The sequence below is a fragment of the Octodon degus genome, unplaced genomic scaffold (assembly GCF_000260255.1).
Source record: "Octodon degus isolate 3935 unplaced genomic scaffold, OctDeg1.0 scaffold00028, whole genome shotgun sequence".
Classification (NCBI taxonomy): domain Eukaryota; kingdom Metazoa; phylum Chordata; class Mammalia; order Rodentia; family Octodontidae; genus Octodon; species Octodon degus.
The window spans coordinates 18,910,102-18,933,771 of record NW_004524604.1 but is presented as its reverse complement, the minus strand read 5'-3'; the positions used below and the strand labels follow the sequence as shown (position 1 = coordinate 18,933,771).

The 23,670-nt window shown below is 38.0% G+C and overlaps 2 protein-coding genes across 4 annotated transcripts in view; both read right to left on the bottom strand.

Moving 5' to 3' along the window:
* Window positions 1-19,026, bottom strand: part of Xrn1 (5'-3' exoribonuclease 1) — a 138,261-nt gene extending 119,235 nt beyond the window's left edge. For all 3 annotated transcript variants that reach the window (XM_004629218.2, XM_023712967.1, XM_023712968.1), the window contains exon 1: window positions 18,838-19,026. In XM_004629218.2, the coding sequence (XP_004629275.1) occupies window positions 18,838-18,912 (75 nt within the window). In that variant the 5' untranslated portion in view covers window positions 18,913-19,026. The remainder of the gene's footprint in view (window positions 1-18,837) is intronic.
* A 1,350-nt stretch (window positions 19,027-20,376) lies between these two features.
* Window positions 20,377-23,670, bottom strand: part of Atr (ATR serine/threonine kinase) — a 146,029-nt gene continuing 142,735 nt past the window's right edge. Inside the window, exons 45-46 of the mRNA XM_023712951.1 lie at window positions 22,107-22,212; window positions 20,377-20,603 (exon numbers count right to left, since the gene is read on the bottom strand). Of these exons, the coding sequence (XP_023568719.1) occupies window positions 20,430-20,603; window positions 22,107-22,212 (280 nt within the window). The 3' untranslated portion in view covers window positions 20,377-20,429. The remainder of the gene's footprint in view (window positions 20,604-22,106; window positions 22,213-23,670) is intronic.

The window sequence follows — 23,670 nt, the reverse complement described above, 5'->3', positions numbered from 1 at the left end:
CATGGGCAAAGGAGATCCTAAGAAGCCGAGAGCAAGATGTCATCATATGCATTCTTTGTGCAAACTTGCCGAGAGGAGCACAAGAAGAAGCACCCAGATGCTTCCGTTATCTTCTCAGAGTTTTCTAAGAAGTGCTCAGAGAGGTGGAAGACTATGTCTGCTAAAGAGAAAGGAAAATGTGAAGACATGGCAAAGGTGGATAAGGCTTGTTATGAAAGGGAAATGAAAACTTACATTCTCCTAAAGGAGAAACAAAAAAGAAGTTCAAGGATCCTGATGCGCCCAAGAGGCCTCCTTTAGCTTTCTTCTTGTTCTGTTCTGAGTATCACCCAAAAATCAAAGGAGCACAACCTGGCCTCTCCTTTGGTGGTGTTGCAAAGAAACTTGGAGAAATCTGGAATAATACTGCAGCAGATGACAAGCGGCCATACAAGAAGAAGGTTGCTAAGCTGACAGAAACATATGAAAAGGACATCGCTGCCTACTAGGCTAAAGGAAAACCTGATGCAGCAAAAAAGGGAGTTGTCAAGGCTGAAAAAAGCAAGAAAAAGAAGGAAGAGGAGGAGGATGAGGAAGATGGGATGAAGAGGATGAAGAGGAAGATGAAGAGGGTGAGAATGAAGAAGAGGATGATGATGAATAAGTTGGTTCTAGCAGTTTTTTTCTGTCTATAAAGCATTTAACCCCCCTGTACACAACTCACTCCTTTTGAAGAAAAAAAATGAAATGCAAGGCTGTGTAAGATTTGTTTTTAAACTGTACAGTGTCTCTTTTTGTACAATTAACATACTACTGAAAGTGTCTTTAGATAGCCCTGTCTTGATGGTACTTTCAGTAGCCTCTAACCTTGCCTGGTACAGTATGGGGGCTGTAAATTGGCATGGAAATTTAAAGCAGGTTCTTGTTGGTGCACAGCACAAGTTAGTTATATATGGGGACAGTAGTTTTTCATCTTCAGTTGTCTCTGATGCAGCTTATGTGAAATAACTGTTGTTCTGTTAATGAATCCCACTCTGTAATTGCAAAGAAAAAAAGTTGCAACTGTTTTGTTGATATTCTGAATGCTTCTAAGTAAATACAATTTTTTTTTCGTAATATAAAGCCAAATCTTTAATTCTAATCTCTGGGAAAAGTATCACAAATATTTAAGACAAAATATGTGACAGTGGAAGAAAATATTCAATGTTTATTAATTTTTGAGTGAAAATGAAGCTATAGTTGAAATGAGTTTTGGAACCATCTTTGATTATTTTATTAATTATCAGTACTTATGGGGTATCTGAACCAATCACTGTGCTTTAGTTTTAACTCCAAACATTGACTTTGTCTCATGTATCATGGCAGAAGTAAGGTGATTATTCCTCAAGACACTGTTAAGAAAATGTAGATCTACTAATGCCAAAGGACAAGAGGACTGTGGCCCAGTGGGAAGTTTTGGTGTTCTCTTCCTAGGCCCTCTATCTCTGGACATCTAGGACTAATGGTAGGAAGACAGCTGTTTTCATTTGCCTCTTAAAACTCAAGGATTTAGGTAAATATCTGAAAGTAACATAAAATTGGAAGACTGTAATTTAAACTTTGTTTACCCCTGTAGAAGAGGTGAAGCCTTATATTAAGATTTATTCCTTTCCCATTAGCCCACATTTACATGATGTTTGAATTCCTTTTTTGGACTTGTATACAGTGCATACTGTGTCTTTTTTATTTTTATTTATTTATTTTAAATTTTATCGAGAAATAAATATGAGACAGTTTCAAAGCTGATTAATAGGACAGTTTCGATAATCAATACATTGTAAATTGTTATCTTCTTAGTGATTATCCATAGTACAAGAAGCAGACAGGATATCCTATCCAAACACTATTAGTACACCTCTTTCTTCTCAATGAATTAATCAAAAGTAGCTGTCTTAACTATTTTGTATATATAAATACAAAATAATCTTTCCTTTGTATCCTTTTTTTTTTTTGTCCTGTCAGAGGTGGATATTCTATTGACATCTAAATACTATAGGTGTTTGAATTCAGTTAAACAATCCAACACTGTCTAGCAGTCTATAATATCAGTGGGTTATCCTCAGAAGTCATTGACTTCAGCCTTTTACAGCTCATCGCATTAATACGGCTTTACTTTATATACCTTGTTTTTATACTTTTCTGCTGGATGGTTAAGACCAAGATAAAGCAAGACCTATATAATAAGAAATGTAACTTTTGTATCTCATAAGGTCAGTCGAGTACCCTCAGGATTTATCCTGTAGCCCAGTACTGCACTTTGTAGATCCTTTGTCAGTGTCAGCCATGAGGATGAGTCATGGCCACTGCTTGACCAATTTGTTCTCTGTGAAAGCCTGAGAGAATGTTTTTTCTCTGCATGCGACTCTCCCCAGGCACACTATACATCATCGATCACATTCTTCTGAGGCTCCATAATCTCCTTGATCAGAAAATTTGGAGCACCACTGAGGTACATGATGTTACAGTACAGGTTCTCCTATGTCCTCAGTCTTCACTGACCTTGAAAGGCTAGGGCCAGGGGCTGGTGGGATGGCTCGGTGGTCTAAAGCACCTACTCAGAACAAGCTTAGCAAAGCACAGGGACCGCGGTTCAATCCCCCAGCACCACATGCCAGCCAGCCGTGCCCCCTGGTGGGCTGAGCTGCCCCCCACATAAATAAATAAATAAATAAATAAATAAATAAATAAAAGAAAGGCTAGGGCCAAAATGTTGGCTGACCTTGCAGCCCTTCCTTTTCTCCAATTTTGATCTGCTAACTTAGGTTGTTAACCCTCCAGAAGAGACACTTATTATTAACCTGCAATATATGCAGTTCGGTTTACCCTATCTGTCTAAATATCAAACATATTTGGCGTATCATGGAACAGGTATTGTCCATCAAATATTGGTATGTTGAACTTTAAGTCCTTACAGACTATGAAGGAAAAATAATTATATAAAAGTAGAAATAAGCATTTACATATTTTTACAGAGAAATTTAGAAATCTAACCATATACAGAATTGTAACAGGACAGACTTGTGACATTTTCTTTTCTTATTCTTGTCTTTTTTTCATTTATTACCGTTAAAAAAACAAACAAAAAACCCTTTACTTGGGAGACATTATGGTAATAAATGGTACGTCATGACAAGAAGTGAATATTTAGAAGTCCAGGATGGCAGGCACTCCAAGCGTGACCCCTCTATTACACATTGCCATCCTCAGTACAGCCATCTGGCTCACAGGCACCAGCATATACAGTCAGTCAGGGTGAGAATCTCACCAGCCAACCGCTAGTCTCAAAAACCTGCTGATGTACCCCAGGATCACTGCCCCACCCATCTTGTGCATACAAATGTATGGCTTTGCCCCTGTCATGTTTCCCAGCTTTTCTCCTTGCCCACTCCTCACTGTCCAATCCTCAAGTTCTTGCTTTCCTTTTACACATGTGGGTCTGGTTTATTTCACTTATATCCTCAAGTGGCATCCACTTAAACATGAAGGCTTCAAGTTTATCATTCTTTATAGCTTAGTAATACTCCATTATATAAAAGTATCACAACTTTTTCAACCATTCCACATGTGACGGGCATCTTGGTTGTTTCCAAGATCTAGCTATCACAAATTGTGCTGCTATAAACATAGGTACGCATATATCACTATGATATGATGCTTTCAGTTCCTCTGGGAAAATTCCCAGTAGGGGGATAGGTTTGGATGGAATTTCCAGTCCTAGTTTTTTAAGGAGTCTCCACACTGATTTCCATAACGGTTACACCAATCTACACTTCTACCAACAGTGAAGAAGGGTTCTCTTTTCCCCACAGCCTCTCCAACATTTGTTGTTGGTTGATTTCTTTATGATAGCCATTCTTTCTGGGACAATTTTTTATTAAGAAAATTGCAGTGTCCTTATCTACCTTATTTACTGAGTCTGGCACTGTGAGAGTTCTGGCTTGTCTCAAGACTCAAAATGACCATGAAAGGTAAATTTTTTTTTTTTTTCGGTAACAGGGATTGAACTCAGGACCCTGCACTTGCCAGGCAAACACATGAAAGGTAAGTTTTTAATCAATTCAGAATGTAGAAGCACAATTAACAAACTAATGAAGGAGGATTCTCAAAATTGTTTCACAAACAGACAAGAAAGATGGTTAGGTATATCTGAAGTCTGGGTAGTACACTGAAGAAGGCTTATGGCAATGTCTCTTACCATAATAGTTTAAAATATAAAACTACTAGCTTTCTTATGGAGATTTCTCAAAAAACTAAAATTAGAAATTACAGTTGAGCCAGGTATTCATCTTCTGGGTATCTTCCTGAAACAGTTAAGGACATTAAGTGAATGCACCTTGAGACCACAATGTTGAGTGAAATAAATCAGACACACAAGCTTTTTCTTGGGATATCCATATGATAAATAAAGAGCAAAATAAACAATAGATAATAAGAAATATGGAGATAGATCTTTTCTGAAATAGGAAGATGCTCAAGAGGTAGGGAGGGAGAAGATTGAGAAAGAGGTAGGGATGGAAGGTAAATTAATATGCACAAGTACCAACTCCACACAAGGAATGCAAATATTATGTACTGCAAATGTACTAATGAAACAACATTTTACTAGTTTTCTTTTTTTTTTTTAATCACACCTTGTAAATTTTCCTAGTTTTGTAAAACTGGCATGCCTTTTAGTGATAAGAGTGAAAAGTTTAGTCTTTGAATCTGTGAACACAGCTAAAACATTTATGAAATGATCATGTATAGAGCATTATACTAATCATGTAAAAATTTTAAATGTTCTTATTGACTAACAAATATGCTCAAGTGAAATGATAGTTATGATCCTGTGATTTTGAAAGATTTAAGATTTACATTCAAGTGTTAAAGTTTAAGAAATCCAAACATCTCAATGAAAATCTTGAATTATTTTTGGGAGGCAGCACTTTACAAAAACATTCCTAAGTTTCTTTAGGATAGTGATGGAGAACTTTTTAGAACTTTCAATGATACAAACAGCCCACTGTAGTGTGTGTGCTATAGGTTCACCACCACTGCTCTAGGTGAATAAATACGCAGGTAATGGCCAGGAAGAATAATGAAGAAAACACGCCATTGGTCAATTAAAAGTAATAAGACAGTTTGAAGCAAATAGCCCCAGAGTATACAGCAATTTACTACAAGAGAAACATTTCAAATCAAAGAAAGAAAGAAGTGGTGGTACTATCAGGTTAACAATGTCCCTTAGATATTGCAGACTGATAGGTCCACAATCTCCCAAATGAGTGCACAGGGAAGGCTAAATAAAAAGAGGCAAATGGAATGATTTCAGGGCTCTGGGAGATCAAAGCCCCAGAATTCCAGATTCTTTCAAGGCTAAAAAACCTCCTCTGGATGGCCAATATTCAATCAATTATCAGAACAAGGGAAAGGAGTACACAAGAAGGCCAGAACCACTCCAGGACTTCTCCAAGTAAGGTATTAAGCTAACCTACCCAAGAGTGAGCTGCCTGAAGCTACAGTCTTTATCTAGTTGAGTCTGGATCCAGGTGTCCTTGGCTGTGTCCTTGTCTTATCCTTTGAGGCTTTCCGGCTTTACCTGCCATTACAGCCTCAGTAGGGATCAGTGACTCACAGAGGTTCACTTACTGAGTCTGCTGCCCATTTCCAGACAAGTAGCCTGGCCTTGGACAGTCTCACAAGTAAACATGAAAAGGCCACTGGTTAATTTAAGTTCTGCTCAGTGCTGCTTTGTAGTGGTTTCTATCAGGGTACCTAACCATCTGAAAACAAAACAAAATTATGACCTTATACAAAATTCTAGAAGAGACAGGCAGAGTGATATATACTGAAGTAGCCCCAGTTACTTAAAAAGCTGAGGAAGGATTACTTGAGTCTAGGAGTTAGGGCAACATAGTGAGATCTCAAACAAGAACACAGCTCAGAACACATATATTTCAAGCATAATGGTGTACACCTACAATCCCAGAACTCAAGAGGCTGAAGTAGGATTGCTGTGAGTTCAAGACCAGCATGGGTTATATTCTGAGTTCAAAGTCTAGGCTGAACTACAGAGCAAGATTCTTTCTCAAGAAAAAAACACAAGCAAACACTCAAATTCCAACCCCCCATCCCACAGTATTTTGATAGTTTTAGGATATGAAAAGCCCAAGATTATAAACCAAATAGTACACTGGCAATCTAAAAAGCTAATAGTTTTAAACCAATATAACTAAAGATACACCATAATCAAATTCAGTTGAGTATGACAAAATCCAAGGAAGTGTTTTGTGAATTAGGAAAGTCAACATTCCTAATATACAAAAAATTTTCAAATATAAAAAGGAGCCAACTGAATAACCACAAAGTTAAAAATAATTTAAAAAGGAAGAAACACGTAAGTCTAATGAGCATGAGAATACATATTTATCATTTAAAAATTTCATAGTGAAATGACACTTCATTTTCTCCATTTTGTAAAGATTCATGATACTCTGCATTGGCAATGTTTTAGAGAAATGGAATTTCATGTTATTAAAAATAACAGCTAGCATTTATTGTGCATGTATTAGTTCTAAACATTAGGATAAATATACCCATTCTCTCACTTATAACAATTTTCTTTCTTTCTTAATTTTTTAATTTTGTTCAGAGTTTCTTCTATGCAGCTCAGACTTGTAGTGATTCTCCTTTCTCAGCCTCCCCAGCTCTGGGATTACAGCTGTGCGCCACCAAACCCAGTTTCAATGGCTGGCTTGGTGTGGGTCCAGATGGCTGGATCCTGAGACAGGAAGGGACTGACTATAAGTAGCCATGCACTGAGTGCATCACTAAAAAGAAGACTCATTAAAGAGATCTCAAGCCAGGTGTGGTGCTGCATGCCTATAATCCTAGAATTTAGGAGGCTGAGACAGGAGGATTGCCATGAGTTTGAGGCCAGCTTGTACTACACAGTAAGTTCAAGGCTAGCCTCAATTACTGTAATGGTTGATACACATTAATGGTCAACTTCAGAAGTCTAGAAGCTTAACTAAGTGACTCACAACTTCTATATACTAGCGTGTCAAGGACATGCCCTATGGCCCCTGTTTACACACCAGGATGTTGTAATGGTTGATTCATTGTACCAACTTGAGAAGTTCAACTAAGCAACTATAAGTTTGTAAACAACTTTAGCCTAGGACCTGGGAGATGGCTCAGTAGAATATGCGCTTTCCTGGCAAGTGCAAGGGCTTGAGTGCAATCCCCAGGTCTGCCAAAAAAAAAAAAAAAAAAAAAAAAAGAATGGATCCCTGATACCACACAGGCAACAACTTCAGCCTGTGCAAGAGGAAGGCAGGGAGATGGTGTGAGTGTTGCACCCACCCTACGCTCGGTAGTGGCACAAAACATAAGGGAAGAAAAGAGCCCTGTTCTTTCCCTACTTGTTCTTGTTGTTTTACTGTCTTTTACCACCTTGAGTGGGTTGCCCCTCAGCCATGCCACTCTGATTTGGAGCCAGTGAATTATGGGTGAGCTAAATAAGGCCATTAACTAATAAAGCTTTCCTTCCTTGATTTTGGGAGTAAGGTATTTTGTCTCAGTAAAGAGAGAAAAGTAACTAACACAATTATATATATATGACTATCTGAGGAGAGAGAGAGAGAGAGAGAGAGAGAGAGAGAGAGAGAGAGAGAGAGAGAGAGAGAATGAGAATATATCTTGATCTCCATACTAGCAATGAGGTCTCGACACTACACAGTACATGACAACATATGTAAACAAACTAAATAAATAAATAACTTAGAAAAAAAACCCAGAAACATTAGACGACAAGGAAACAAAACTCCCAAATCTAACCCATGCAACACAGATGGGGAAAGTGACATAGTTTTGTGACCAACTGATCTTCCTTGTATGGCAATACCTAGATTTATCTGGGAGTCATAAACAATACTACAGCCCAGGACCAAAGAACTGGGTGCTAGGCCAAATAGGCTGCAACCTTTCATCCCAAAAGGCAAGATCCTGGGACAGACTCAAAGGCCAAAGGCCAGCTACACCTAGAAGATGTCACTGAGAAGTAGTCATTTCTTTAACAGATTTCAACACTAGTAAGGAAGCTGCCTAACAAGCAATTTACAAGCCTTAATGCAGAAAACAAGGGCTGGCCAAAGAACTCAGTGGATTAAAGCAGCACCTGCAAACAGGCGCAGGGGCCAGGGGGCCTCAATCCCCGCACCTGGTATGCTGGCCCCGCGCCCAGGGCGTGCTGAGAATGGGCATGGTGGCACGAGCCTGTGATCCCAGCTCTTGGGAGGCTGTAAACAGGTGGATCTCTATGAGTCTGATCTAGTAGTGAGATCCTGACCACCCTGTACACTCTTCCCTAAAAAAAGAAAACAATTCAACAACAACAAAAATAGAAAATGAGGAAACAGGGAAGCAAGATACAAGCCAACAACCTCAACTCAACCAAAGCAAATCCAGGGGCACTGAAGTAGAAGAAACCAAAAGCCATATAGCTGAATTTTCTGAAATGGTAGCAATAGAAATACCAAAAGCAATATTTTTCTTGACAAAACTAGAACAGGAATAATTAAAAGAGATGATAACCGTAATGAAGGAAGTGGTTAGTGAATCTAGAGTGGATTAGATATAAAAATATAGAGGAGGTTAGAGAGACATGGATACCATGAATGCCCAACACTGGAAAGAATTAGATGCCATAATACTGATTCAGACTGATACCTAAGAAAGTAAAAATTCCATTGAAAGTATACAGAGAAGAATTAACCAATGTGAAGACAGAGGACAAGGTTGTGGTTAATGATCATCAAATTAAAGTTTTCTTAAAAATATCAAAGGAGGGCCAGGGATGTAGCTCAGTGGCACAGAACTTGCCTGGCAAGCCCTGAGTTTGACTCACAGTACAAAAAAGAAAAGAAAGAAGCAAGGGACCACAAAAAATCAGTCCAACAGCTGCTAGATAATGCAAACAAAGGAAGAACTTATTCACAGAAATAGTAGCAGAAAACTTTCTAAGCAAGGAAAAAAGATTTGACACACATGTAACTAAGGCATAAAGAACTCCAATTAGCCATAATCAGAAAATAAACAAACTATGTGAAGGCATATAATAGTCAAAATTCCATGAACTCAACACAAGAACGGACCATTAAAAGCTGTCAGAGAAAAACAAATCACCTACAAAGGAAAATCCACCAGAATCACAGCAGACTTTTCAACACAAACCCTTAAGTTAAGGAGAGCTAGGAGTGATATATTTCAAGCCCTAAAAGAAAACAACCTCTAACCTAGATTGATGTACCTTGAAAATTATTTTTAAAAACTGATGCAGAAATAAGATGCTTCCACAATAAAGAATACCTGAAAAAGTTCATGAATACCAAAACATCATTCCACAAATTTTTGCAGGAATTTCTAGGAAAAGACAATGAAGACAACAATTCTAAGAATCTCAACAAAACAACTCCACCAGGGAAGGTAAGCAATTAAATAGAAAGAAAAGAAAAGGAAGTAACAATAGGAAAATAATAACAAGGATAAATTAATACCTATCAGTTATACCCATCAATGTGAATGGTCTCAATTCACCAATAAAAGAAACAGACTGGCAGAATCGATCAAGAAACAAAAAGTGACAACATGCTACATACACAAAAAACACAGTAAGAATAGGTCAATACGTTTCAGTAATATTTCTCAGTGTGAATGGTTTCAATTCCCAAACCAAAAAGCCAGATTGACAGAATGGGAAGAAACAATACTCAATGACATACAGCATTTAAGAAACACATTTAATTAAAAAAGAAATACAAGACATTAAAAATCAAAATATTGAACAGGCTTGGTGGCACATGCCTGTAATCCTAGCAGCTGGGAAGCAAAAGGAGGAGAGCTGCTTCAAATTTCAAGTCAGCCTAGGCTACATAGTGAATTCAAGGCCAGTTTGGGCTACAAAGTGAAACTCTGTTTCAAAAAAATCAATCAATCAACCAACCAACCAACCAACCAACCAATAAACAAACAGAAAGATCAAAGGATAGAACACTATTTCAGCAATGGGAACCTGGAAAAAAATCAGGAGTAACTATTCTAATTTCATATAAAGTGAAATTGAATCCAAATGAAAAGGCAAGTGACAACATACTGTTTAAGGGAACAATTCAACAGAAAGAAAAAGCTATTATAAACATGTATGTGGGGGTGGGGGAGTAAAGAAAGGACGAAAAAAGAGAATAGAAAGACAAAATGAAACAAAGCTGTTGTAAATAAGAAGGGGAAGAGGAGTTGAAGGGAGGAGAGGGAAATGAGAAAAAAAAAAAGCAGGATATATCACAGGTACAAATACCCTATGATAAATGTGATCATTATGTATAAAATGTACCAATTAAAATATATATACAACAAACAGTGCTATTCACAACTTCATAAAACAAATACTATGAGACATAAAAAATTTGATAAACGTTAACACAATTATAACCAGGGATTACAATATCTTCTGCTAAAAATAGATGAACTCAATATAAAGTCAACAAAGAACTATAGAACCAAACCTTCAAACAAATGGACTTAGTAGATATCTACAGTGTTCCACCCAACAGCAATAGAATATACACTATTCTCAGCAGTAGAAGGGAGGTTCTCCACAGCAGACCACATGGTAGCCCATAAAACATGCTTAAGTAAATGCAGAATCATAATTACTTCATGCATATCATTAGACGATAGTGCAGTGAAACTAAAAATCAACTATGCAAACACAGGAATTAATACTTTCTTGAATAATCAATAGGTCACAAAATAAATTATAGAAGAATCAGTCCTTGAATTAGATGATACCATAAATATAATATATCAGAACCTATAGGACACAATGCAAGCAGTTCTAAAAGTTTAGAGATATGATTGCCTATATCAGAAGTACAAAGTGAGCTGGGTGTGGTGGCACAGGCTTGTAGTCCCAGCACTGGGGAAACTGAGGCAGGAGGATCACTCTTTTCGAGGCCAGCCTGAACTGCACAGTGAAACCCTGTCTCAAAAAGACAAAAAGACAACAAAACAAAACAAAACAAAACGAACAATCCCAAATTTAAAAAACTAATGATGTACCTCAAGGTCCTAGAAAAACAAAGACAACCCAAATCTAAAGCTAGTACAAGGAAGAAATGATAAAAATCAGAGTAGAAATTAATGAAATGGAGACTATAAAAGACAAAAAGGAAGAAACTGAAGAGCTGATTTTTTTGAATAAAATAAACCTTTAGCCAATCTTATAAAAAAATTAAAAAGGATAAAGAGGACCAAAATCAATGCAATTAGAAATGAAAAAAATGAAATCATAAAATCTTGATTAATAGTAAGTACTTGAAAACTTGCACACTAGTAAAATTGAAAATTCGGAAGAATAGGTTCCAAGATACTATGGACTAGCAAAGCTGAACCACGAAGGCATAACAACCCAGAATAACCCAATAATAGGTGACATTTAAGAAGTACTAAAAATACTACTTTAAGAAAAGCCCGGGTCGCAGGGTTCTAAATTCAATCCCCAGTATTGCAAAAAAAAAAAAAAAAAGAAAAAGAAAAAGAAAAGCCCAAGATGAACTGGGCGTGGTGGTGCAGCCCTGTAATCCCAGAACTAGAGAGGCTGAGACAAGAGGATCCAAACTGTGTTGATACCGTGTTTTAAAAACAAACAAAACAAAACAAAAACAAAAAAAAGGAAAGAAAAGAAAAAAATAAAAAAGCCAGGGTGACAGTGGATTCACTCCTGAATTCCATTTACAGAAGACCTAATTTTCTTGTCTTTTTTCTCTCTTCCTTCTTTTTCTCCCATCCTTTCTTTTCTTTTTTCTCTTTTTGTCTTCTTTTCTTTTCTTTTCCTCCCTCACTCCCTGCCTCCCTCAAATGGTCTCAAACTTTCAATGATCCTCCTGAGTGCTGGGACTACAGGCATGCACCACCACACTACCTTAGAAGTTCTAATTTTAATACTTCTCAAACTGTTTTATGAAATCAAAAGGGCAGGAATAAATTCAAAGTCATTGTTGCAAGCTAGCATCACCTTGATTCCAAAACCAGAAGAGGAGTCAACACATAAAGAGAACTATAGGCTAATCTCTTCAATGAACATTGATGCAAAAATCCTCAACAAGGTACTCTACTGGCAAACAGGATGCAAAAACCACCAAAAATATCACACACGATGACTAAGTAGGCTTCATCCCAGGGATACAAGGATGGTTCAACATATACAAATCAATAAATGTTAATACATTACATGAACAGAAGCAAGAAAATCACAAGAAGTCAACAAATCTTTTGCCTCTGACAAAATCCAACACCCATTTGTGACAAAAACCTTTAAAAATTGATGAAAGATACCTGTTCCATGTTATGCCTAAGATGTTTGATATTCAGACAGATAGTGAGGTTAAGCTTAACAGCCTAGGTTGTATGGTAATAACAATAAGTTTGTCTTCTGGATGGTTAACAACCTAAGTTTGCAGACCAAAATTAGAGAAAAAGGAGGGCCGCAAGGAAAGCCAACATTTTGGCCTTAGCCTTCCAAGGTCAATTAAGACTCAGGACATATGAGAATGTGTACTGTAATGTCATGTAACTAGGTAGTGTCCCAAATTTTCCGATCAAAGAGATTATGGGGCCAAAGAGGAAAGTGATCGATGATGGAGAGTGTGCCTAAGGAGAGTCACATGGAGAGAAAACATTCTCTCCGGCTTTCACAGAGAGCACATTGGCCAAGCAATGGCCGTGACTCATCCACATGGCTGACACTGACAAAGGTTCTACAAGCTGAGGTACAGGATCTCAGGATAAATCCTGAGGGAATTTCACTGATCTTATCAGACCCAAAAGCTACAACTCCTGTTGCATAGGTCCTGCTTTACCTTGGTCTTAACCATCCAGCAGAAAAGTACAAAAACGAAGTACAAGAAGTAAAGCCATGCTGTTATGTTGAGTTGTAGGGGACTCAGGTCAACAATTTCTGACATTGCCAGTGAAGCGGAAGACCCAATACTATTATGGACTACTGAACTCTTTTAGAATATTTTACTGCGTTTACACACCTATAATATTTAAATGATGGAACTTAACAAAAAAAGGGGATACAGACGAATTGTCTATTTTGTATCTGTGTATTCAAAGTGGTTAGGATAGATATATAGTTACATACTCATAATGAATAGAGGGATTTGTTCTAATGGTGTTTGTAAATAGGATATCATGTCCGCATCGTACAGCAATTAACCACTAGGAAGAATGTATGCAATGTGTTAATTATTGAAACTGTCCTACCAATTTGGTTTGAAACTGTCTCATTGCTATTTGTTTCTCAATAAAATTATGGAAAAAAAAATAAAACCACCTCTTCCCACTCAAAAAAAAACAAAAACAAAAACAAAAAAAAAACAAAAACAAAACCAAACAAACCCTTTAAAAAAAAACCCAGGTATATAGAAGGCTTTCTCTAACTTTGAGAAACCTACTGTCAATATCATATTAAATAGGAAAAATCAAGAACAAGACAAGGATGCCCACTGTCAGCACTATTGTTCAATATAGTTCTCAAAACAGTAGCTGAAACAGTCAGACAAGAGAAAAAAAAAAAAAGATATGAAAGGAAGAAGTCAAGTATCATTATTTGTAAAATGACTGTAGATGTAATAAACTTAGTAAGTTTATTATTGGCATCAATGTTCCTGTATGCCAATAATAAACTTACTGAGAAAGAAATTAGGGAAGCAGTATCTTTAACAATAACATCAGGATAAATTAAATACCTATCTAACTAAAGAAGTTAAAAACCTCCACAACAAAAACTACAGTATTCTGAAAAAGATGATTAGAGAGGAACTCAGACATACAAGTTTAAATATTGAATGGTTTCTCTTACATGAAAAAATTCAATACTATATATATAAAGTATGAAATAAAAGATAATAGGAAAATAGAAAGATATTATAATCTAGCACTGACAGTATCGTATCTAAAAGTATACCTTGATTTATTAGCAAAATGGTCTTACATTTTGCTTTTATTAGCAAAATGTTTTATATGTTCTTTGACCTAATGACTCTGTCTTCCAATATGTATATATAATTAACTTTGTATGATCTTATTAGATAAATAATTTAATCTAATGCTACAAAATAAAAAGGCGTGGAGGAAAGGGGAAATTAAGGAATTGAAATGCATATGTTCATGTACCAACTCCCTAAAGTGAATGTAACCATTATATATTGAAACATGTACTAACAAAAGTAAAACAATACTGTATTTATATACAATAGAGTAGTATTCTATGATAAAAGAACAAATAAGTATTTGTAGAAAAATGGATGCACTCTGAGACCATGTTAAGTGAAATAAATCCCTGCAAAATTAACTATCTCATAGTTTTTCTTAAATGAGAAATCCAAGATATAAATAAAGAGGAAAATAAAGATAATAGAAGAGAGATGGAAGTAAGGCGTTGGAGGGTAGGGATAAAAATGCAACTGGGAGGGCAGTGAGGCCAAGAGGACATAAACAGAATTACACGTAATAGCTCCTCACAATGAATGTTATCATTATATACTGCAAACATATAGCAATAAAAGTCTTTGCATAACAGAATTATGAAATTAGGATACAACATTATATTTGGGGAAAAAAACCCCATATATTCCTATTTTCTTCTCTGCCTGTAACTCTTTTGTTATAATCTTTTAAAATATTTTATATTTTAAAAATTTCCAGGCCAGGCATGACACACGCCTGTAACTCCCAGCACTCAGGGAGCAGAGGCAGGAGGATCACTGTGAGTTCAAGATCAGCCTGGGCCACAAAATGAGCTTAAGGTCTGCCTCAACTACATAGTAAGACCCTGTCTGAAAAAGAAAAAAAAAGAAAAAAAAAAAATCCTTCTACTTGTTTTTTCTCTTCTAGCATCAATTTTTCTAATCCTGCTTATTGTTTAGGCCTTATTTCTGAAATGATTTTTCCATTTACTTATTTCCCTAGTTCTATCATCTCATTCCTGAGCTATCAAAATTGATATGTTCTTTCATGTCTTGAATTATTTTCTTAGTGCATTTTATTTTATCCTGAAATAGCTGGCTATAATTTTGTTGCTTTGTGGGCATGTTTTTAAGGTCATAGGGATGTTATTTTCTTTTTCTCTTCTATGATTAACTTTGTATGCAATTTGACTTCAACGCTTTTCTGGTTCTCATTTTTATGTGAATTTAATTTTCTTGAGACTTTAGAATGATTAATGTTCAGGAAACCTTTAACTTTATTATTTTTTTTTAATTTATTTATTTTATTTATTTATTTGTGTGTGTGTGGCCAGCTCAGCCCACCAGGGGGCAGGGCTGGCTGGCATGTGGTGCTGGGGGATTGAACCGCGATCCATGTGCTTTGCTAAGCTTGTTCAAAGTAGGTGCTTTAGACCACTGAGCCATCTCCCCAGCCCCCACCTTTAACTTTAAAAAGTTTACTCTTCTTGTGGGCAGGGTTAAAAGATAATGTATAATGGTTTGCATTTTAAGCTTTCTTGATTCTAGCTATCCCTAATTTTTTACCTGGATTTTCTCTTTTCTTATCTCTATTGCACCTGTTAGTGATAAACTTTGATTTTACTCTAGACAGTTTCTCCTTAGGGTGAACTCTGTCCCAGACAAGCATCTTGGCAAGACATTTTTTGTTTATTGGAGGTCTATTACCTGGCTTCTACCATTTTCTTTATGGTAGATCTTTCACTCAATCCTAAAGAGAATAAAACTCCTTAGGTTCAGCTTCTACTATCTAGTTGGCTTCTCAAATCTTTCAGTGAATACTTTTTTTTGGCTAGCCTAGAGTTTTCCTGGTGTGTGCATGGGGGTGCTGGTGCGGCATGTGGTGCTGGGGATCTAACCATAGTCCCTGCCCTCCTGTAAGCTTGCTTAAGCAGTAGCTTGCTTGCTTGCTTTATTTATTTATTTATTTATTTATTTAATAATTGCGGAACTGGGGATTGAACTCGGGCCCTTGTGCTTGCCAAGCAAGCGTTTATTCTACTGAGCTATCTCCCTGGCCCCCATCAGTAGCTTTAGATTGAGCTATCTTGCTGGCCCTCCCTTTTCTTAAGTTCTTTAGAAGTGTCCCGTTGCTTTCTTCATCGTCTTGCATAATATTGAATGAATCTACTTGCTGTGGTACTTTGCCCTTATTCTTTAATATTTTGATTCTAAAGTATCCAGTAATGTTCAACCATTAGGAGGTATCATGTTACATTTGTTCTAACTGTTTCATGGATATTAAAATTTGCTATGTAGTTTCTCTTTGTTTCATGTAGGACTGGGTTTTGAATCACTGTAGCTTATATAGGCATTATCACCTTGAAGCTGCTTCAGAGAGTAGCTGGTTGTTCATTTGTCTCTTTTTAATCAAACATTTGTGAAAGACATCACTTTGACCCACAAGGTTTAAAGTTTATTACAGTGGTAGGCTGGGGATACAGCTAAGTGGCATATGTGCCTGCCTCAGTTTCTGTTTACAGGAAAGCTGTCACAAAACCTATCCTTAGCATCCATGACATAAAACTGCATTAAAGCCCCATCCCTGGGCACACTGTACAGGCCACCGAGACTGGGATGGTGGTGCATGCCTGTAACACCAGTACTGGGGAGGCTGAAAACGAGGATCACTATGAGTCACAGCAGTAGTGTAGTGAGATCCTGTACCAAATACATAAAAACAACAAAACAAAAAACCCCAACTACATTAAAAAGCAGGGTGTGTGGTGGTGCCTGCCTGAAATTCCAGGGCTCAGGAGACTGAGGTAGGATTGCTGTGAGTTCAATGTCAGCCTAGGCTACATAGTGAGTTTAAGGCCAATATAAACTCCACAGGGAGACTGTTCCAAAAAGCAAAACAAAATAAAATAAAATCACATTAAAAAGATTAATTTTACTTGAAGTAAAACTTCTTAGGGTAGAGAGAATTCAAGAAGAGTTTCACCACGCAAGCCTCTGTACCAAAGATTACAATGTGAAAATATTATTGAAAAAATTGCCTGGTGTGGTGGTGGGCGCCTGTAATCTCAGGAGGCAGGAGGATCATTGTAGGTTTGAGATCTGGGCTATAAAGTGAGCTCAAGGCCTGTTTGAATTGTATTGTGAGACCCTGTCTCAAAAGGACACAAAGGGGCCAGGGAGATGGCTTGGTACAATAAGTGCTTCCCTGGCAAGCTCAAGGGCCTGAGTTCAATACCCAGCCCTCCCCCCACAAAAAAAGGCCACAAAAATTAAATTAAATTAAAAAGTTATGTATTATCAAGTCATTCTAAATAGCAATCACTTATTTTCACTTTCGAGATAAAATGACTGATATGTTGCACATACACTGGAACATTTGCTGTTTGAAAGACCCAAGAAAAGACAAACTTAGTTGTCTCCATATCTACAACATTCCAGTATTTTTTTTTAATCCTCCTCTGCAGAAATATACACCCTTCTAAATCTAATTCAATCTGTATTTTATTTTATTTTTTTCCCCATAATTTTATTGAGAAACAAATAGCAATGAGACAGTTTCAAACCAAATTGGCAGGACAGTTTCAATAATTAACACATTGCCTAATTCTTCCTAGTGGCTAATTGCTGTACAAGATTCAATCTGTATTTTAAATGAAAGAAGGGCTGAGGAGATAGCTCTGTAGAATAAGCACTTGCCTGACAAGTACAAGGTCCTGAGTTCAATCCCTAGTACCTCAAAAAAAAAAAAAAAAAAAAAAGATTAAATGAAAGAGAAACAAACATTTTAGAATTTTTGTGACTTTCCCCTACATACAAATTTGACTGGAATCTAGCAACAAAAATTCTTTGCAGAAGTCTACTTGTATGCTTATAAATTTGAAAAAAAAAAGAGAATAAGCTATAATGGACAGATGCTATTATCAATACAATGCTATGTATTGCAACTAATTCAATCAACTAGGCATATTTCAAAAGTAACAAAAGATCTATCAAATTTTATTGTATATGGCAAACAAAAGTATCACTCAAAGCTTAACATAACCCAATAAACTACTGCTTTCTTTTCCTACAATTGGACCCCTAGCCATATACATATATATACACATATATATATACATATAATATATACATATATAATATATACATATATAATAATCGGCACATAAACCTTGCTCAGGCGTCACTGTACACCAAACAGTAGTAGCAGTAGTAATGTTCTCGAGCTTGCTCTGACACATCCAAGCCTTTAATCCCTCCTCCCATCCGAAAACGCGTTTGTTTTGGCACAAGGGGGTGGGAGCTATCTCTGTGGGGTTGCAAAGAGCATCAAAAGCTGTCACACAAACGAACGGTCGGCCACTTCAACAAGTCTAGGCGCTCGGGGTGAGGTGGGACGCAGCTCTCGAGACAGAAGAGTAAACACGGCGGCTCCACTGCGGAGGCTGCTGGTATTTTTTGTAGGAGGCTGTGGCGGACCGGGTAGGGTGGGGGACCTGAGAGGGCATCCAGTCCAGCTCCGCGGCCGGTATACTGGAAAGCCAACTTGCAGATCGCCGGGAGGCTGGGGGAGCCCATTACCAGCGTCCCTAACCCGGGCCCGTCCACGGTTGCGGAAGGCCCTGCCGCGGCAGAACTATCAGATCGGCGGAAGCCCCGCAAAACCGGCCCCGCGCCCGCGGCCGCACTCGGCTCCCAGCGTCCGCAAGCCCGCGGCCACTCATCCGCAGATGACGAGAGGGGCCCCAGTCCCGGAGAGGACCTCGGAGTCCGTGCTCTCGGCCTCCTGAGCCGCTGCCCCACGCTCACCCACCTGATGCTCTTTCACTACTTCGCTGAGGCAGGGATACCGCTCTGAGATCCACCGGTAAAACTTAGGGACTCCCATTTCAGCCGTCAACACCAGTTCCCGTCAGCGACGAACCGAAACCAAACGCCCCGCCGGGGCCTGCGCCGCCGCCTCGGGCCGTCGCTCCGCCGATGACAACGCACCGCCCGCCCGACCATAGAGAGCGTCGGTGGGGCCTAGAGCGACAGGTTCCGAGGCCGCGTCCCGGGGCGGGGCCTATCGCGTTCAGCCGCGCCGCAGGCTCCCGGGGCTCGCGGGTGGCTGAGATCGGAGAAGCTTCGGGTGTCCGCCTTAAATTTAGTTCTCAAAATGCGTTTGTAGAACTGCAGGTTTGGAAATGGTACGAAAACTGTCCAGGACTGTCAGAAGGGTACTTAACAATGATCGTCGCAGCTACTGGCTCCCGGGATTACTAATGTCACTATTTTCTAAGTTTAGAAATAGTTGATTTATTTGGATTAATTTGCGATGGGGAGTGTTTTTTTTTTCCCCCCTGAGTAAGGTACCGTTCCTGTGTCACAGGCCCATTAATCCCAGCATTCGGGAAGCTGGGGCAGGATTATCAAGGGGCCAGCCTGAACCACAAAGCAAGACCCTGTTCACGCTGCCCCTCCTAAATTGTTCTTTACCAGGTTGTAGAAAAATAATTTCCTAACTAGCCTTTCTTAACTGTTAACACTAAGCCCTCGATGGGAAATTATATATATATTTTTATATATGTTATATATATTTAGGAAATTACATTTATTTTTAATGTATTTGGTACAGGGCCTCACTACGCAGATCGGACTACTAGTGATTGTTTCAGCCTCCTCAGCATTGGGATTACTGGTGTGTGCGCCCGAGCGCCCCGGGGCGGGGCCAGCGAGGCACCCCAGTCCCTGCGCTGGCCTGAGCCAGCACTTAGTCCACGGAGCTGTCTCGCCGGCCCTGTCTCTATGTTTAGGTTTATGTTCACACTTTTTGTCTTTCCCCCCATCACGTTCAACCATACACACAATGCAGTTTTTCATTTCCTGTAATGTAATAACTGCATTATTTTGTAATTATTCTTGTAAGTCAATAAAATTTACAAAATTTTAACATTTTTAAAAATTTTAATCTCTCATTGAATTTTTAAATATTGCTGCCTTCTATTACCACTGGACTGTGCATTCTCTTATACCTACAGTATGGTAGTTATCTTTAAAATAAGAATATTGGGGCTGGGGATATAGCTCAGTGGTAGAAGACATGTTTAACACAAATGAGGACCTGGGTCATGGTTCAGCCCCAGAATCACCAGAAAAAATAATTACAGAGTATTTATTTAGATTGTTTTGTTTCATTGAGACAGGATCTCACTGTTTAGTTCAGGCTGGCCTTAAACTTACTATGTAGCCAAGGCCGGTCTCAAACAGGAGGCAATCCTCCTTCCTCAGCCCCCTAAGGACCAAGGACAGGATTACAAGTACGTGTCACCAACGCATCATGGAATTTATGTTAGAAACGAACAGATATAAGTAATAACAAATACATTCATTTAATTACTGGCATATTTTTGACATAGTTTCATTTCACATATATGGGGTCCAACCAAGATACATTTGACACAGTAAGTTTTCATCAGTAGCTTCCTGTATAAGGTAATGCACATGTCCTTCAATAGACAATGGCAGTCCTGTTACTCTATTCCGAGTCTTGATCACACCCTGCAGCCGTTGTTCAATGTCAAGAACGTGAGTCTTGGCCTAAAATGAAACAGAAAGTCATTACAGTTAGGCGCCCACTAGTGTGCAGTGTCGGTAACTTGGAATTTCTACCTTTTCTTGATATTAAGTCAATATCCTTTTACAGGACCAAATACAGAAAGATAAAACAAATCTAATAACTTGACATACTGACTTTGAGACTTTTAATGTAACTCACCATGAACTGACTGGACATGTTTCTGGATTATGTGAAATGTCCAGGGATTATTTCTACACTACAATTCTAGAAAAGTAATAATTTAAAATTCTTGTGTTGAAGGCTGGGGTATAATTCAGTGGTAGTTTTACCTAATATGCATGAGACCCGAGTACAATCCCCACCACCATGGGGGAAAAAACTGAAAACCCACAAAATAAAACCTATTTTGAACATATTTTGAACTTAAACTTTTGAATGAACACTAACAATGGGAAGTAAGCTGATATTTACATACTTTATTTTTTTTAAATGTATTTAGTACAGGGTCTAACAGGGTCTCACTACGTAGATTGGACTTGTGGTGATTCTCCCGTTTTCAGCGTCCCAAGAGCCATGATGCTCAGGCTCAATCCCTGGCTTACTGGCCTGGGGATCGAACTCCTGGCTGCTGTGTCTGCCTAAGTAAGTAGGTGCTTTAATCCTCTGAGCTATCTGGCTGGCTCTCTGATATTTACATTATAAAATACAATCCTAAAAAAGACCAAAAAACCAAAATACATTCCTGCCAATGGATATTCTAAGTAAACTACTTAGAATCCCATACATTTATGTTTCAAGAAAATCAGAATCCAATATTGAGTCTGGGTGTGATGATACACAGCTATGATCCCAGCATTCAGGAGGCTGAGGCAGGAGGTTGCTCTAACTTTGAGGCTAGCCAGGGATACAAATGTGTTCAAGCCCGGCCTGCACTACAAGCAAGACCTGTCTCAAAAAAAAAAAAAAAGTGACAATACTGCCCGCTTGGGTCCTCCTCCTATTCCTCTCTCAGAAGAAGCTTTCTTTACCCTAATAAATCTTCTGCTCTTTAAAAATAAGTGACAATACCAGAAAAACAATCCTCAGGTAAGACTATAGTTCAGTGATAACGCATGTATTTAGTATATGTAAGAACCTGGGTTTGCTACCAAAACAAAAAAACAAAATAAACAAACTCCTTATTAAAAATAACTAAGAAAACACTGAGCCTTCCACTACTTAAGTAATGAGTGAACCACTACATTTTTCAAGGATTGTAGCACACTATTATCAGTAATTTCAATGTTCCAACATAGCCATGTGTTCACAGGTAATTTGTGTTCTAAGTTTTCATGCTATTTCTAAATTATAAGCTGTGATTAAACCATTGTGTTAATAAACAAATGCTAGAATTGTTCATAGTAACACTTTTTAAAACCTTAGATTTCAGAGCAATCGCTATTCAGTCAGTGACAGTATTTAGAAACAGTTATTTGTAGAGACAAAACAGTGTTAGCTCACTTCAAGTTGCACCTCCTACGAACCTTTTCATTGACAACCTCCCCAGTTTCACTCAGTGGTGTTTTGGAATGTCCTTTCACTGGTTTACTCCACTCCACAAGAGGATCGTGTATAAAAGTCTTTAAGACACTAAAATTAAAACAAATAGTAATTATGCAATGTTATCTTTGCAAAAAAAAAATCTTGTTAAAAATTAATTCTTGGGGTTTAATCCCTGGCACCAAATGCTGCACCAGCCCTGCCCTTGGGCGTGCTGAGCCAGACAGGAATCCAGGTACGGTGGCATAATCCCAGTGCTGGGGAGGCTGAAGACAGAAGGATCGCTATGAGTCTAAGCTGTGTAATGAGACCCTGTAACAAATACATCATCATCATTATCATCATTATCATAATAATAATAATAATAAATTCTTAAGGGTTCGTGAAGGATAGGAAGTTGTTGAGTAATAAGACATTACTGTGTTAGTACCTTTACAATATGATGATGTAAAGTTATTGTTTAGGGTAAAGAAAGGTAAAATGAAAGGAAAGAATGGTACAAGGTAAGACAAAAAAGAGGTAGTTGGGAAGGTCAGATGAGTTGTGGGTGTTGTCTCTAAATGTGTACTGTGAATTGATAAATGACTATATATTGAATAAGTGAATTTATCCCTCGAAATAATATAGGCAATGGATTTGAATAGACTCAAAGATATACAAATGACCAACAAACAGATGAAAAGATGCTTAACATCCCTGCTTATCAGGAAAACACAAAACAATGAGATACTTCTTCACACCCAGTATAAGAGCTAAAAACTAAAGACTAATAAAGTTGATAAAGATGTGGAGAACTGGAACCCTGAGCACTATGGGGGATTATGAAGTATTAACACTGCTTTGAAAAATACTTCGGAAGTTCATCAAAATGTTAAATATGTAGCTAATGTGTGACTCACCAAGTTTATTCTTATATAGATATACACAATTAAACTGAAAACACATCTACATAAAGTTTTTGAGACAGGGTCTTGCTATGTAGTTCAGGCTGGCCTTGAACTTACTATGTCGCCCAGGCTGGCCCTGAAGTTTCTCTCAGTGATCTTCCTGCTTCAGCCTGCTAAGTGTTAGGGTCACAGGCGTGTACCACTAGGCCCAGTCACTGTAAAGTTTTGTACAACGTACATAACCACCCTATTCACAGTAGCAGGAAAATAGAAACAATACATACAACACAAACGTTTTTTTAATAACACTTTTGTATGTGTGGTACTGGGGATTAAACTCAGGGCCCTGTCCTTGGTAGGCAAACATATTTTAACTGATTAATGAATCAAGAAAGAATATATGTATCAGCAACAAATTATTTTTGGCAATAAAGAAGAATGAAATAGTTATACATGAGGAACCTTGAAAACATGCGAAGTGAGGCTCAGAAGATAGCTCAGCAGCATAAGTGTCTGCCTGGAAAGCTCAAGGTCCCGTGTTTGATCCCTGGTACTGAAAAAAAAGGCTAAGTGAAGACAGACACAAAAAAACACATATAGCTGGGCACGGTGGCACATGCCTATATCTCTAGCACTCAGGAAGTTTATGCAGGAGGATTGC